General features: G+C 32.3%; 1 protein-coding gene across 1 annotated transcript in view; it reads left to right on the plus strand.

Moving 5' to 3' along the window:
• LOC118195817 (calcitonin gene-related peptide type 1 receptor-like) overlaps positions 1-12,761 on the plus strand; it is a 527,958-nt gene that overhangs the window by 245,542 nt on the left and 269,655 nt on the right. Inside the window, exon 3 of the mRNA XM_085820565.1 lies at positions 6,291-6,484. Coding sequence (XP_085676691.1) covers positions 6,291-6,484 — 194 coding nt within the window. The remainder of the gene's footprint in view (positions 1-6,290; positions 6,485-12,761) is intronic.

Raw genomic sequence — 12,761 nt, forward strand, 5'->3', positions numbered from 1 at the left:
GTACCAGTACGGTCCCTGCCAAGGCTACACCTTTCCGAGTAAACTCAGGCACAGCCTGTGAAAACTGATTTTGTACCCTCGTGGTTGAGACTCTCTAAATACAGATCCTAGCCAGTACTTCCCAGGAATTCTCCTGAGTCAACCCCCGAGGGGATCTGCGTACGTACAGAGGTCACGAAAAACGATTGTCCAAATGGATTCGGGAGTTGCAATAGGATACCCGAAATTTTTCGCGATTACAGTACTTCGTACAAAGAAGTAAAAAGAAAAAATCTTGTAAAGGGAATTTACATTTACCAATACTCATAATTTCGACAACTGCATACTCTTAACAAATTTCTCTTGAGCACTCTTTAGGACGAGAATAGCAATAATATTTCTCTATTTAACAAGAAATGGCATCATATTATGTCCTTGTTCTGCTTGTTCAAAGCTATAAATGCAAAACAAATCAATGAATGGGAAACTGTGAAATTCAATCCGTGATTAAGTCATTGCTACGACTTATATTCTTGTCATTAAACAATTAATCGATGTTTGAAATATTTCTATCTAGGTTTTTGTTATTTCTTGCAAACGAGTTTGGGATATTTGTTAATCAACGTCCTAATTCAATTCACTGCGCAAAAATTGGAATCCATTGATCAGCTTCTAATATTACAACATAATTATACTTAATCAAACCAGGTTAATTTCCCTTGACTGTCAAACGAGTAATTTGCCGTAGTTAACTCAGAATCCAAGAGGCAAATTGATTTCTACAATAATATGTACTGAACATTTATTTGTTAATTCTTCTTACAGATATAAAAGTAACACTTTATCCGAAACCTAGCGTCTGCTTCTTGTGTCCCGAGAATACAACAGTATTTCAAATATTTACAAAACTATTAAATTAGAGACTACGAGTACATGTAGGCTATTTTCCTAAAGAATGGGTGCTTCTTTTTTGATCCATTTTTAAGGAAATCTGGCCCATAATCACGCTACACTTAAGAAAAAAATCATGAAAACTTTCCATGCGGCCATATCATTTTCTTGAATTCAATCAATCAGTTTGAGGAAATACATTGCTAAATCTTAGAAGTACTAAAATATTCTAAAATTAATTGCCGACATTTTCTAATTACTTAACTAATAAAAGTTTTTCTCTCTGCTTGATCGGTCCTAAATATCAGTCTCAAATAAGATAATATGAGCAAGAGAAATCCGCGATCGGTACTATCAACAGATTTTTTCACATTTTTAAATGGTTCCAGTCACGAATGGTAAATGCAATCCAATTTCATCTTCTAGACTTTATAAAGTTGGATTTTAATTTTTCATACTTTCTACTTTTATATATAAGAGGAACATGTGTTTCAGTTTCGTTCTGTATTATGTAATCTTTGTCGTTTAATCAGGCAACATGCATATTATGGAACTATTTTCTTTGGTCAAATGGTTTCTGCAGTTTTGTGGAAAATTCAGCATAATTGTATGAAGCCTGATTTTTCTTCATTTTTATTTTAATTTACATATCATCTTGTAAAGTTTAACTCTCTTGGGTGACATCCAATGTTAAAATCTATGTAAGCGTGTAGAGGTTACACTAGGTTATTTCGAAGCAGGAGACATGAAAAATGAGCAGTGCCCTCGCGGGACTCGAACCACAGACCTCTCGAATACGCGAAGACTGTACTTACCATTACACCACAAAGGCATGCTAAGAAGGCGGAAGAAATATCTTATATACTCCCCCTTTTAAAGGGCGACAGGGGATTAGGGAACCCAATCGCCAAATTCTGGTGGTGAAGAATTATCATCCACCACATTTTTTAGTTCGGGCGCCACTGTAGCAACATTAGGTATTTTTTTAAAAGCAGGAGAGAAGAAAAATGAGCAATGCCCTCGCCTGAACTCGATTCACAGACCTCTAGAACACGCGTCAAGTGTACTGACTACTAAACCTTGAAGGCGTGCTAAGAAGGCGGGGAAAAAAATACCCTCCCCTTTTTATATGGCGAGTGTAAACCTTAAATTTAAATAAACTAATAACCAAATGCTACACAGAGCAATTTTCGCGAAGTTGGCCTAGAATTTCACAGACGCTGATTCAGCTGTCGACAGTTAGAATGCAAGGACAAAGACAAGGATAAGGTATCTTATCTAAAGCAGTAAGCCTAGTGAAGTGGCCAAGAGTCGCAGAACACGCTATGTCTTAACAATGTCAAAACCTCACTGAAATACACGAGAACTAATTTGCATTCTAGTGGGAAAACGGAAAGAGGGAAGTGACAGGTCAGACTCAAAACATAAAATAACTGGTTATTCGAATTAAAGAAACCTCAAACGCTTTTCCAATTATAGGTTCTTCCATAAAATATGCTTTGCCTAATTCAATTTCTGAATTTACGTACTGCTTCTTAAAAAACATAATATTTACGCATATATAAAAACGAATTAACTGCTTAAATAGGAAACATTTCTCAAACCTGTTATGTTTCTTTTTTTCAAGTTTCCAGGCTGTGTAAAATAGGAAATTGTAAATGAAATACGATAACAATGCAAATTTTAATAGAGGATTTATAATGCTAAAATGCAAGCTATAAATATGAAAGGCAGACTGTTATAATATTTTGTTAATTGCTATACATTTTTCTTATTCTGTAAAAGCCTTCAATAGATTTTCCTAGAAGAATAATTGGACTTTGCAGAAACGAGAACATTTTGAAATTTAACTGAAGTATTCAAATGTTAAGAGAACTCTAAAATGTGTGCTTATTTTAAAAAATAGATATACTCAAAATACATGTTCTATATAATTTTAAACTTATCATTTAGCTTAAAGTTTCATAATTTATTTTTTCCGAATGAGAATGACGCATTAACGCTTTTTCTCTAAAAAGGTTTTTCTGTGGCTGAGCTTTTTTCTTTATGAAGGGCGGATTATGCAAGATAAAAAAATCTGATGTGTACACCACATGACTTCCTTGTCCGAACTATTAAAATATACAAAATTCTTCTGCTATGGTTTATTGAAAAGGCATTACAAACACAACTTAGAATCAATTAGTGAATTGCATAAAATGTTAGTTTTTAATTAATATTTCTATAACTAAATTTTAGACAAAATTTCCCACTTTAATATACTTTAATTGGACTTTTATCCCCTTAATATATTTGCATTCAAAAATGCATACTAGTTTTGTTACATGTATAAACGGGAATCTAAGTTACAAATTACATTTATTTTGAGCATAAAGTAAAGCGAATGGAGCATTTTGAAAATGTAATAATCACGAAAATTTCATTATGAGAAAAATACATTTTAAGAATATTTTTACGCTTACCTTTAATATTTACTTCTCAGCATGTCCTAATATATGATTTTATTTAATATAAATTATTTTAACATTATTTTACGTATGCATAAATAATTTTTCTACTAATAAAATCGTAGAATGGTAAGAAATACTTAATATCATTTTAGAAATTTTCTCGAACACTTTCAGTAAATTCAACTAAATGCATCTTTTAAACTAAGAATTACTTTAAGAACTTCCTGCACCGTATGTTTTCTCTTTCTTATTTACATTTTCATTATGTTTAGCTACTTTACACAGTTTTTTGGCAATTCTTCTTTTCTTGTATCGAGACGAACACCTCTTTTTACATAGGTCTATACGATGTGTATTTTGCCTTTGCCCAATAGATATTGAACATGAATTTATATAGTTCTGTTCCATACCTAAAGTATTTAAACACTCAAAACTGAAGTTACTAATTGCTGTGATAGCATCTATTTCGAGTTTGTTTTTAATACAAATATTTCTCTGGGCAGTTCTTTCAAATGACACTATGTAAACTCTCTTTAGTGTTTTGTGTTTCTACAAATATGCATCTTCCTAAAAGTTCATTACTGGCTAGTCTTTGATACACTGGCAGTATTTTGGACAAAACATCTATTGTTAATTTGGTTTTTATCATTGAATGAGATTTAGGTTTCTTGTTTTTGACAATGCTACTTGGAAATAAAAAAAAAAAAAACATCATGATATGACGCCTATTAGGCATTTATAATGTCTATAATGTCTGGGATGAGTCATCCGGGGAAGAACAGTGAAACAAACTTGCATAAATTGCGGCCTTCCTATCTTACTCATTTATATCTTACTAATAGTAAAAAATATTAGTCACGGAAATTAAAATAGCGACTTTCAGATGTTTGTTTACCTTTTTACCGACATTTGTCACAAAAAAGGTAAACAAGCGTATTCAAATGCTTATAACATCTTTAAGAATAATTTTACACACAAGCGGTTTTTTGTAGACGATAGAGTTAAAACCGTAGAATATTATCATATGAAATTTTTGTTTCCCAATTTTTGATCGATTTTTCGCTAAAATCATCGACCACTAACTACTTAACACCTATGATAAAGATTTAAAATAAGTACACGGAAACATTTTAATGTGATTAAGTTTACGGAGATTATTTTGGATAACCAAAATTATATTATATTATAAATTTAAACGACCCAAAAACATCTCTGAAAAATGGCAGTATATTTCAATATACGAAACATAGTAGAAATATAGAAACACAAAGTTTTGCATTTATTTTAAAACAAGGGATAAGAGTTAATTCGTAGAAGACTGTCTGCAGTTATAACTCAAAATCCTGTTTACATATTTTTCATTTCCTTAATGTTTGCAGAAAATACCTGATCGATATTGAACCGTTAATATAATTATCCAAAGAGTTCACCATAATCTCGGTATTAGGAGAGAATTCCTTGTTAATTTATTTTCTCTCTGGAAAAGTTTTATGTGCTTTAATTATATCTCTGAAAAAGTGTCTAGTCGATGTGTTTCTTTAGAGGTAATTCCTCAGATTTTTGCAACATTAATGAAATGTGTACTGACATATTTTATTCACCAGCTTCGTTAACTAAACTTTCATTTCTTTTTTTCCTCTTTCATTGCTATCTATTTCGCTATGCAGTTATTTTGTTCCCCCGTTTTGCTACTTTTTAAATGAAGAAAGGCGTTATAAATCTTTAAAATATTGCATAAAAGAATTTGAGAATTTTTTAACTAAAGAGTAACATAATATTGACTCTTTTCTAGCCGCTGGTCATAGAGCTTTAATCGATTAATTTATTTGTTCATCCTAGGTTATTATATTTTTATGTTAATTTCTAATTTAAAACCGTTTAAAAAGAATAAAATTTATCAAAATACTAAAAACGGATAAAGATATTTAAATACTATGCAAATAATATTTTTAGAAGAATACTTGCATTAAAATACAGTGTTTGAAGAAGTTCGATATGCAGTGAACAACCTTTAGCCGTATAAAACATAGGATAGAAAAGCTCATTTCCATATTTTGACTTGATCAAAAGCTAATCCATTTTCCGACTTCATTTTGATTTAAATAAAGTTAGTTTCATACCATTTTGATCAATTTGCTCATTATTATAAATGAACTGTATTATTCTGCATGTAAATGAAAGCCCGGAGATGTACAGTTTAGTTATAATATCGAAATTAAAATATTATTGTCATCAGATTAAGCAGAAACAATGGAAAAATTAATTGTGGTTTTTATTTTTATATTGCTATATTTTAAAATCGAAAAATAAATACCCAAATAATAATTTAAGAGGGTCAGAGGCATTACCATAGAGGATCTAATTTTCACTTTATAATATTTATATATTTATTTATTTTAGAACTTCAATCATTTAAAATTGGAAGAGAAATATCATTTGAGTTCTGAAAAAGGGAGAAAAGAGAACAAGCTTCTTATTCTTCATCTTGTGTTTTCTGTCAGCAATCAAAATTGCTCTGTTTTCGTAAAATTACAGTGTTAGAAAATTAGATTTGGCAACAGTCACACAAACATCTCAGAAAATACGTTCGGCATGCACGCCATTTTATGAACTTAATTTATTTCCATTTCATTTGTTCTACGAAGACTACTTTTCCAATTCATACTTAGAATTCTAATCTTTAATTTAAACAACTCAAATCCATCTACTTAATATTTTGAAGCGCCTATCTTTCATGATTTCTCTGCAAACACAACTGCCATACAGATGCATTAATATCAGCAGATTATGTTTATTAATATCCTAATGAATAATGCTGTTTTAAATACAATATTCACTACTTAGACTATTAAGTGTGCAATCAGAATCGCAATAATGTTGACCCTTTAATATGCATTCCTAGTATAGAAATTAATGATTTCTATTCCTTCTCTATGATAGCCAATTTCTAAAGCTGCTTTTTGATTTCAGATATAATGAAGGAACAGGCTTCTTGATGGATCCAATCAAAAATACCTCTTATGATGCAGATCCGGAGAACATCAGTCATCCAGCCTATGAGACCTTCCAGTCGGATTTATTTGCCAGGAAATGGATTGCTTGCTGCAGAGCAGCTTTGGATTGCTGCAGCAGAATGATATCGGACCCCATGCTGAATGTAACTGGTGAGTAATTCTGCTGATGTGAATATAAATGCTTAGAACTGCATTTTCTTCGATTACCGTTGTCATGGAAACACGGAAGTCTCTTTCAAAAGAATGACTGAATCAGCAGTATCAGATTTCTGGTAATTTGTATATATTTCTTTCTTGAGGTAGTATTGCAATTAACAAGAATGATAAGCAGAACGAAAAAAGAAACCTTTATGTACAGAAATAATTAAAAATTTGTAAATTAATTTTCTTTATTTTTAATCTTTTAACTTAATAAAAATATTAATATAGACGAAACAAAGTTTTAAAAACATCAGTTTGATTTCATTTCATTTGTCTATACTCCCTATACTTGCAGTTTTGTAGTTCATAAGAACCTTTCCTTCAAAAACATTCTTATCATATCAAACGACAAAAGAAAAAATTTATCAATATGCGCTTTAGGCTCAATAGCTTTAATAAATACGCTTTCCTCTGTATTCGCTGTCTTTCCAATTGTGAAAAGTTTATCTATTACCTCTGTTTAGTTTTACTGAGTTTTTATAAAATTACCCTATTTATACATTATTTTAAGTCGAATGGGTTAATAGGCATATTTTGATAGTTTTCTATCAATGGCCCTGAAAAATTTTAATTATTTCCTGCATAAATTAATGGTTGCTGTTTCTTCATTATTTCGACATCCGAAATCTTTCATAGGAACTATCTGCTTTTATATAATAAGGCTAGCTATTATTTTCTTTGTTAATTAAAATAATTTGGCTCATTGGGAGAATGAGCCGGTGTTATAATACCTTTTTTATAATCCAATACCATTCTCAGAATGAAAATTGTCCAATCTCAAACTTTAAATGGATATGCTCCTTTTATATAAACAAAGTATAGTATACATGTAAATGTATAGCTCTCGTGAGGCTCCTCTAGCCAATTTTAGATAAGGGTGGACGTGATGCTGTACTGATAAATCTTTACGGCAAAGGGACAGTGCCCACGTCCATCGTCACTTATCACTTTATATGAAATAGGATATCCATTATTTATTTACCTGATAAATAACACCAGATAACTACCTTTCGTTCAGTTTACTTTTATACACTCTGGAGATCGTATCATCTTATAGGCGTGTTCCCACATGTATGTATGTGTTCTTAAAAATTGATGCTGTATTTTGTTTTCTTCAAAATGTTTTTAACATTTGTCCTGGAGAGTGAAAATGCTTAATTTATTGTATGACTGCAAGATCTTTGATTAAACGGAGAACTAAATGGGTAAATTTTTTAAATGGGTCACATGCACATTGCTTCATCTTATGTGGTTTTCATTTTTCAATATGTAGTCTGGGAATGCATATACGATTTTGACACATATGGGTAAAAATCATGTATGTTAACAAATAACATGCAGCCATTACAATTTCTTTTTCGCAGCATCTATTACAGTTTCTTCTCTACTGATTTGTTACCAAAAATACAGTGAAAGGCATTGGAATTATCTAGATAAATGTACTCTGAGTGGTAGGTTGTACACTTTGATAATGCTTCAGTGCGATGTTTAGTTACGATGTTAGGGTTTTCTTTAAGGGGTCAGGTACCTTTTGAAGGGTAAAATATGTCAAAAAATTACTCAAATTACAAGTGATGTATCTCGAAAACTAATAGTCCCATAAAAATGAAATTTCTAACACATATAGTAGAACCCTTACTTATTTGCTTAAGAATACTAAATAAGTCATGTGCATTAGTAAAACTTTTAAATAAATATTTTAATGTAGAGCCCCTTTTTTTATAGCTAATATTTGGACATTCACTGCGCGCAGCATTGCAACTATATAAAGCATAAGAGGAACCCAATTTTTTTTCATATGGTAGAAAAATAATGTATCTTTAAAATGACGAAGATTTATTTTATTCAAATGTTCCTTTCCTGCAAAAATAATTTTTTAAAAACAAAATTCAAATTTTTATCAAATTTTTTAGGCATAAATTAGCTACAATTTTAAAAGTTTTAACATAAGAACCATTTTGGTTCGTCATATTAAGCATATCTAGCATATAAACATCCATGTAAAATTTGGTGCACTTTGGAGTAGCCGTTTCAGAGAAATGCTGCGCGCAGTGAGTAAAATCATAGTTTTGAGAAAATTGACTTCAAAGATAAAAGTATGTTTTTGTCAAACAAATATGCATTATTTAAGAAAACTAAGTGTTCATATTAAATCAAATACATGATATAATTATTTATATCTGGATACTCAAGTATAAAAACATCTAAAAACAAAATAAGTTCACACAACTCATGAAAATATGAAACGAAAACTTTAACGCGATGACGAGAAAATTTACAATTTTTACACAAATTCACTTTTTATTCAGGCTAGTCATTTGGAGATTAATTTTTTCATACTGAGTGGTATTTGAATAAAATTACTTAAAATTCTCTAAAATTATATAATACAGGTTGTAAAAATGGACAATATAAGTTATTGTCCAAAAACAAAAAAATGTAAATCGTATATATTTAAAATGCACCAGGTGAATATGTTTTGCCTTCATGTAACAACACATTCTCTGCAATAGCCTTTTGTTTATTTCTCTTTTTCTTACGCATTTATTTTGTGCTTTGCAAATGGCGCAATTTACTAGTTTTCACACGTTGCTCGTCTAATTTACATAGACATGCTCGACAACACGAACCAACTGACAGCCCAAGTTCCGCCATAACTTTTAATCTTCCCTGATTACCTTCATTGTAAAGTATTGTGGCCTCACTCGTTGCTATTTCAGCAATTCTTCTTCCTGAACCAAGGGTCTTGGGACACAATTTCCAAATCAAATTATTTAAAGATTCATTGCAGTTTCGTGTCTTTCCGCCAAGACATCTTCGCAATAGTGTCGGTTGTGATAAATCATTAAATATTGGTTTAATAACATCCATAACACAAAAATGAAGTGTTGGTTTATGTCTGAATTCACTCACAGTTCCATTAGCTACAGCTTTTTGGTATTTACACCAAGAATTGGGACCTATTAGACAAAAAGTATGCAGCGGTTCGACATCAGTTGACCGTGTGTGAAAATAGATTGCCCATATAGCATTACGCATTTCCACCAAAGAAGTTTTGTGTTCTCGAATTTCATTACCATAGTACGCAGTCAATTTGTCAATTTGTGTATCAGTCAAACGACCTTTTCCTCCTATAGATTTTCCATCTGCACATTTTATACCTTTCTGTTTTTCTGTTTCAATTTTCTGAGCCGCGTTCCCATTATCTTCTGAATATGACCAACACATTCAGAAACGGACACATCAGAACCATAGGGCTGGGCCTCCGTTATAGATTGAAACGTCTTGGAATCTCCATCGCCTATGTATCCAATATATTTTACATCATGCTTCGTTTCTGACCGCTGGAAAATCCGAACCATACCGACGACCTCCATTTTACCCGCAGAACCATTGTAATTCATAAGACACTCCGCTTCATGTTTTATTGGGTTGGAGGGAAAGTTCTGTCGTATTTTAAAGAAAATATTTGAATTCATTTATAAAGGTAACCTGTAAATTCCTGTTTTGTAGAAGTTCTCATCCATGGAGTTAAAATAGTCAGCAACTGCCTTTGAAACACTTTCAAAAGACTTGAATTTTTTTCCCGTTAGATAATTTTGCAGAGATCTGAACAGGTAATAATCAGAGGGTGCAATGTCAGGTGAATACGGGGGGTGACTAAGGATTTCCCATCCTAACGCATTCAGTTTTTGTAGTGTCACCACTGCAGTATGCGGGCGAGCATTATCGTGATGGAACACTATTCCTTTTCTGGACGCTAATGCTGGCCTTTTTTCTTTGATAGCTGCATTCAATTTATCCATCTGATTGCAGTACAGATCCGCGTTGATGTTTTTTCCCTGTTTCAGCAACTCGTAATACACTGGACCTTTCAAACCACCACAAACAAAGCAGTACTTTTCGTTGATGGATACTTGGTTTTGGAACTGTTGCTGATGATGTTCCTGGTTTGCAGTAAGATGTTTTTCTTTTAATATTCTCGTAAAGAATCCACTTTTCATCTCCAGTAACCAGCCTGTCCATAAACGGCTCCACATTGTGTCTAATCAGATGTGATGAACATATTCTTACACGATCAGACAAATTCTTTCCCGTTAATTCATGTGGAACCCAAACACTCTGCTTTAACACAAACCCAAGAGATTTAATGTGATCTCCAACAGTTGTATGATGAATGCCAAACTCTTCTGCAATTTCTCGACTTGTTAAATGTGGATTATTTTCCAACATGGATCGCAAAACATCATTATCGATCTTGGATGGTCGTCCAGATCGAACACTTTCTTTGAGGCCTAGGTCCCCGGAACGAAATTTGCTAAACCATCTTTGACGAGTACGAACATTTACAATATCTTTTCCAAATACCGCACATAAATTTTTACATGCAACAGATGCGTTGCTTCCTTTTTGGAATTCATATAAAATGCAGTGTCGTAAATGCACTTTATCTACCGACATGTTTTTCCCTTTAAATATTACAAGTAAATGATGAACGGTAAAAAAGAGCACCTTTTATATTATACAGCAGCTAAAAAAACAAAAAAAAATCCGATTGACTCACTAGCCAGATGTTTTTTTTATTTACAAGAAAAATCACCTGCCTATTTAAAATACGACAGAACTTTCCCTCCAACCCGATATTTTCCAGTTATCGTACTCTGGTGTACCTTTCATGGAATTCCATGTATCACATGCCTTACAAAAAGATGAAAGAACCTCTGTGTCGAGAACCTTACCACTTTTGTCTCCAATAACGGTACACACACTTATTCGTGATGTGTGTCCCCTGGTTTTCCATGAACCATCGCCGCTAACCACAACATTTGAAGAACCCGTTAGCTGAACTTCTTCGCAAGCAGCATTTTTCATGGATTGTTGTGCCACATTACTTGAGCACGTCATAAACTTCTTTACTGTAGCATTGTATGTTTTTTTTATACTGGGTGTGGAAGATCCATAATGCCACAAAATAGTTTCATTGCTGAGTAGCCCATTCCAATTGTTCGCATGACATAAGCATAACGTATGTTAATTTCAGCACAGTTGTTCTTCTTACCAATCATTTTTGAACTTTTAAATGTACGCAGTTCTATACAATTTCCACAATTTAAAGAAAATTTCGAACTTAGTCCACACACAACTTCTTCTTTTATAGTGACATCACTGCCACATGTTTTGCAGCACAGTTCTTTTTCGAAAAAAGAAATCATTACATTCAAGTCCAAGATACTAAAACCTTTAAAATCATCATTAGTTTCATTTTCCAACTGCTTATTAGAAAGTTTTATTTTCTTTGCAGAAGCACTCACCTTCAGTTCTGCAGTAGAGGACTGGCAATGCTTTCGCGTGTGGATATTACCAGTAAACTTTCTCTTTTTATTTCTACTGCCAGATGATCGTTTAGGTGTCAGTCTACATTCTATCGTATTCATATTGATCTTAGGAATGACTTTTCAATATCAATATTTAATTATATTATTAAATGAAGGGAAGTATAAGAAGAAATCTATCACAGAATACAGAACACGTTGTAAAATTCGCAAGCAAAACAAACTGAATGAATGAGTAAAAGTTAAAGTTAATATAATGCTTTCTTCTTCTAGAAAAAGCAATGAGAATTAAATAATTATTAAATATATCTATTTCCAAGCTATCACAAGAAAGAAAATGTTAGATTGCTTTTATAAACGGAATTTATCGCCACTCTTCACCAGCGCAGCTGTAAATATCCAGCTGTCAAAACAGGTAAACAGACGCCTCGATCCTGACTTTTGAAAATTGGGCTTCGGTTCTTCCTCGATATCTTTCGTTCTAGTGGGAATTTTTTTATGCGGTTTGTTTTAAATTTTTATGGTTTGTTAATTTAAATAAATTTTTTTATGCGGTTTGTTTTTAATTTTTATGCGGTTTGTTGCTATTAGTTAGCTCTTTAATATAAAACAATAAAAAATGATTTTTTTTTTACCCTAAAAGGGTACCTGACCCCTTAAGCATTCAATATATGACTGTTCAAAGTCTTCACATAGCATAACTCCAACTAAAGTTGATATGCCGCCATTGTCGTACAAGATGCACGACGTGTTCCTGTTGTCTTGAAGTGGTGTTCCACTCTAAGCCTGGATGTAGACTGATACCTAAGACGAACTTTCGAAAGTGTAGAAGAGGAAGTGATCATGGTCACATGAACAGGTCGTGATATTGGATTGGCTGAGTCCTTATCTTT

This window comes from Stegodyphus dumicola, chromosome 7 (assembly GCF_044657685.1).
Source record: "Stegodyphus dumicola isolate Sdum_Otavi_A_Nest chromosome 7, ASM4465768v1".
Lineage (NCBI taxonomy): Eukaryota > Metazoa > Arthropoda > Arachnida > Araneae > Eresidae > Stegodyphus > Stegodyphus dumicola.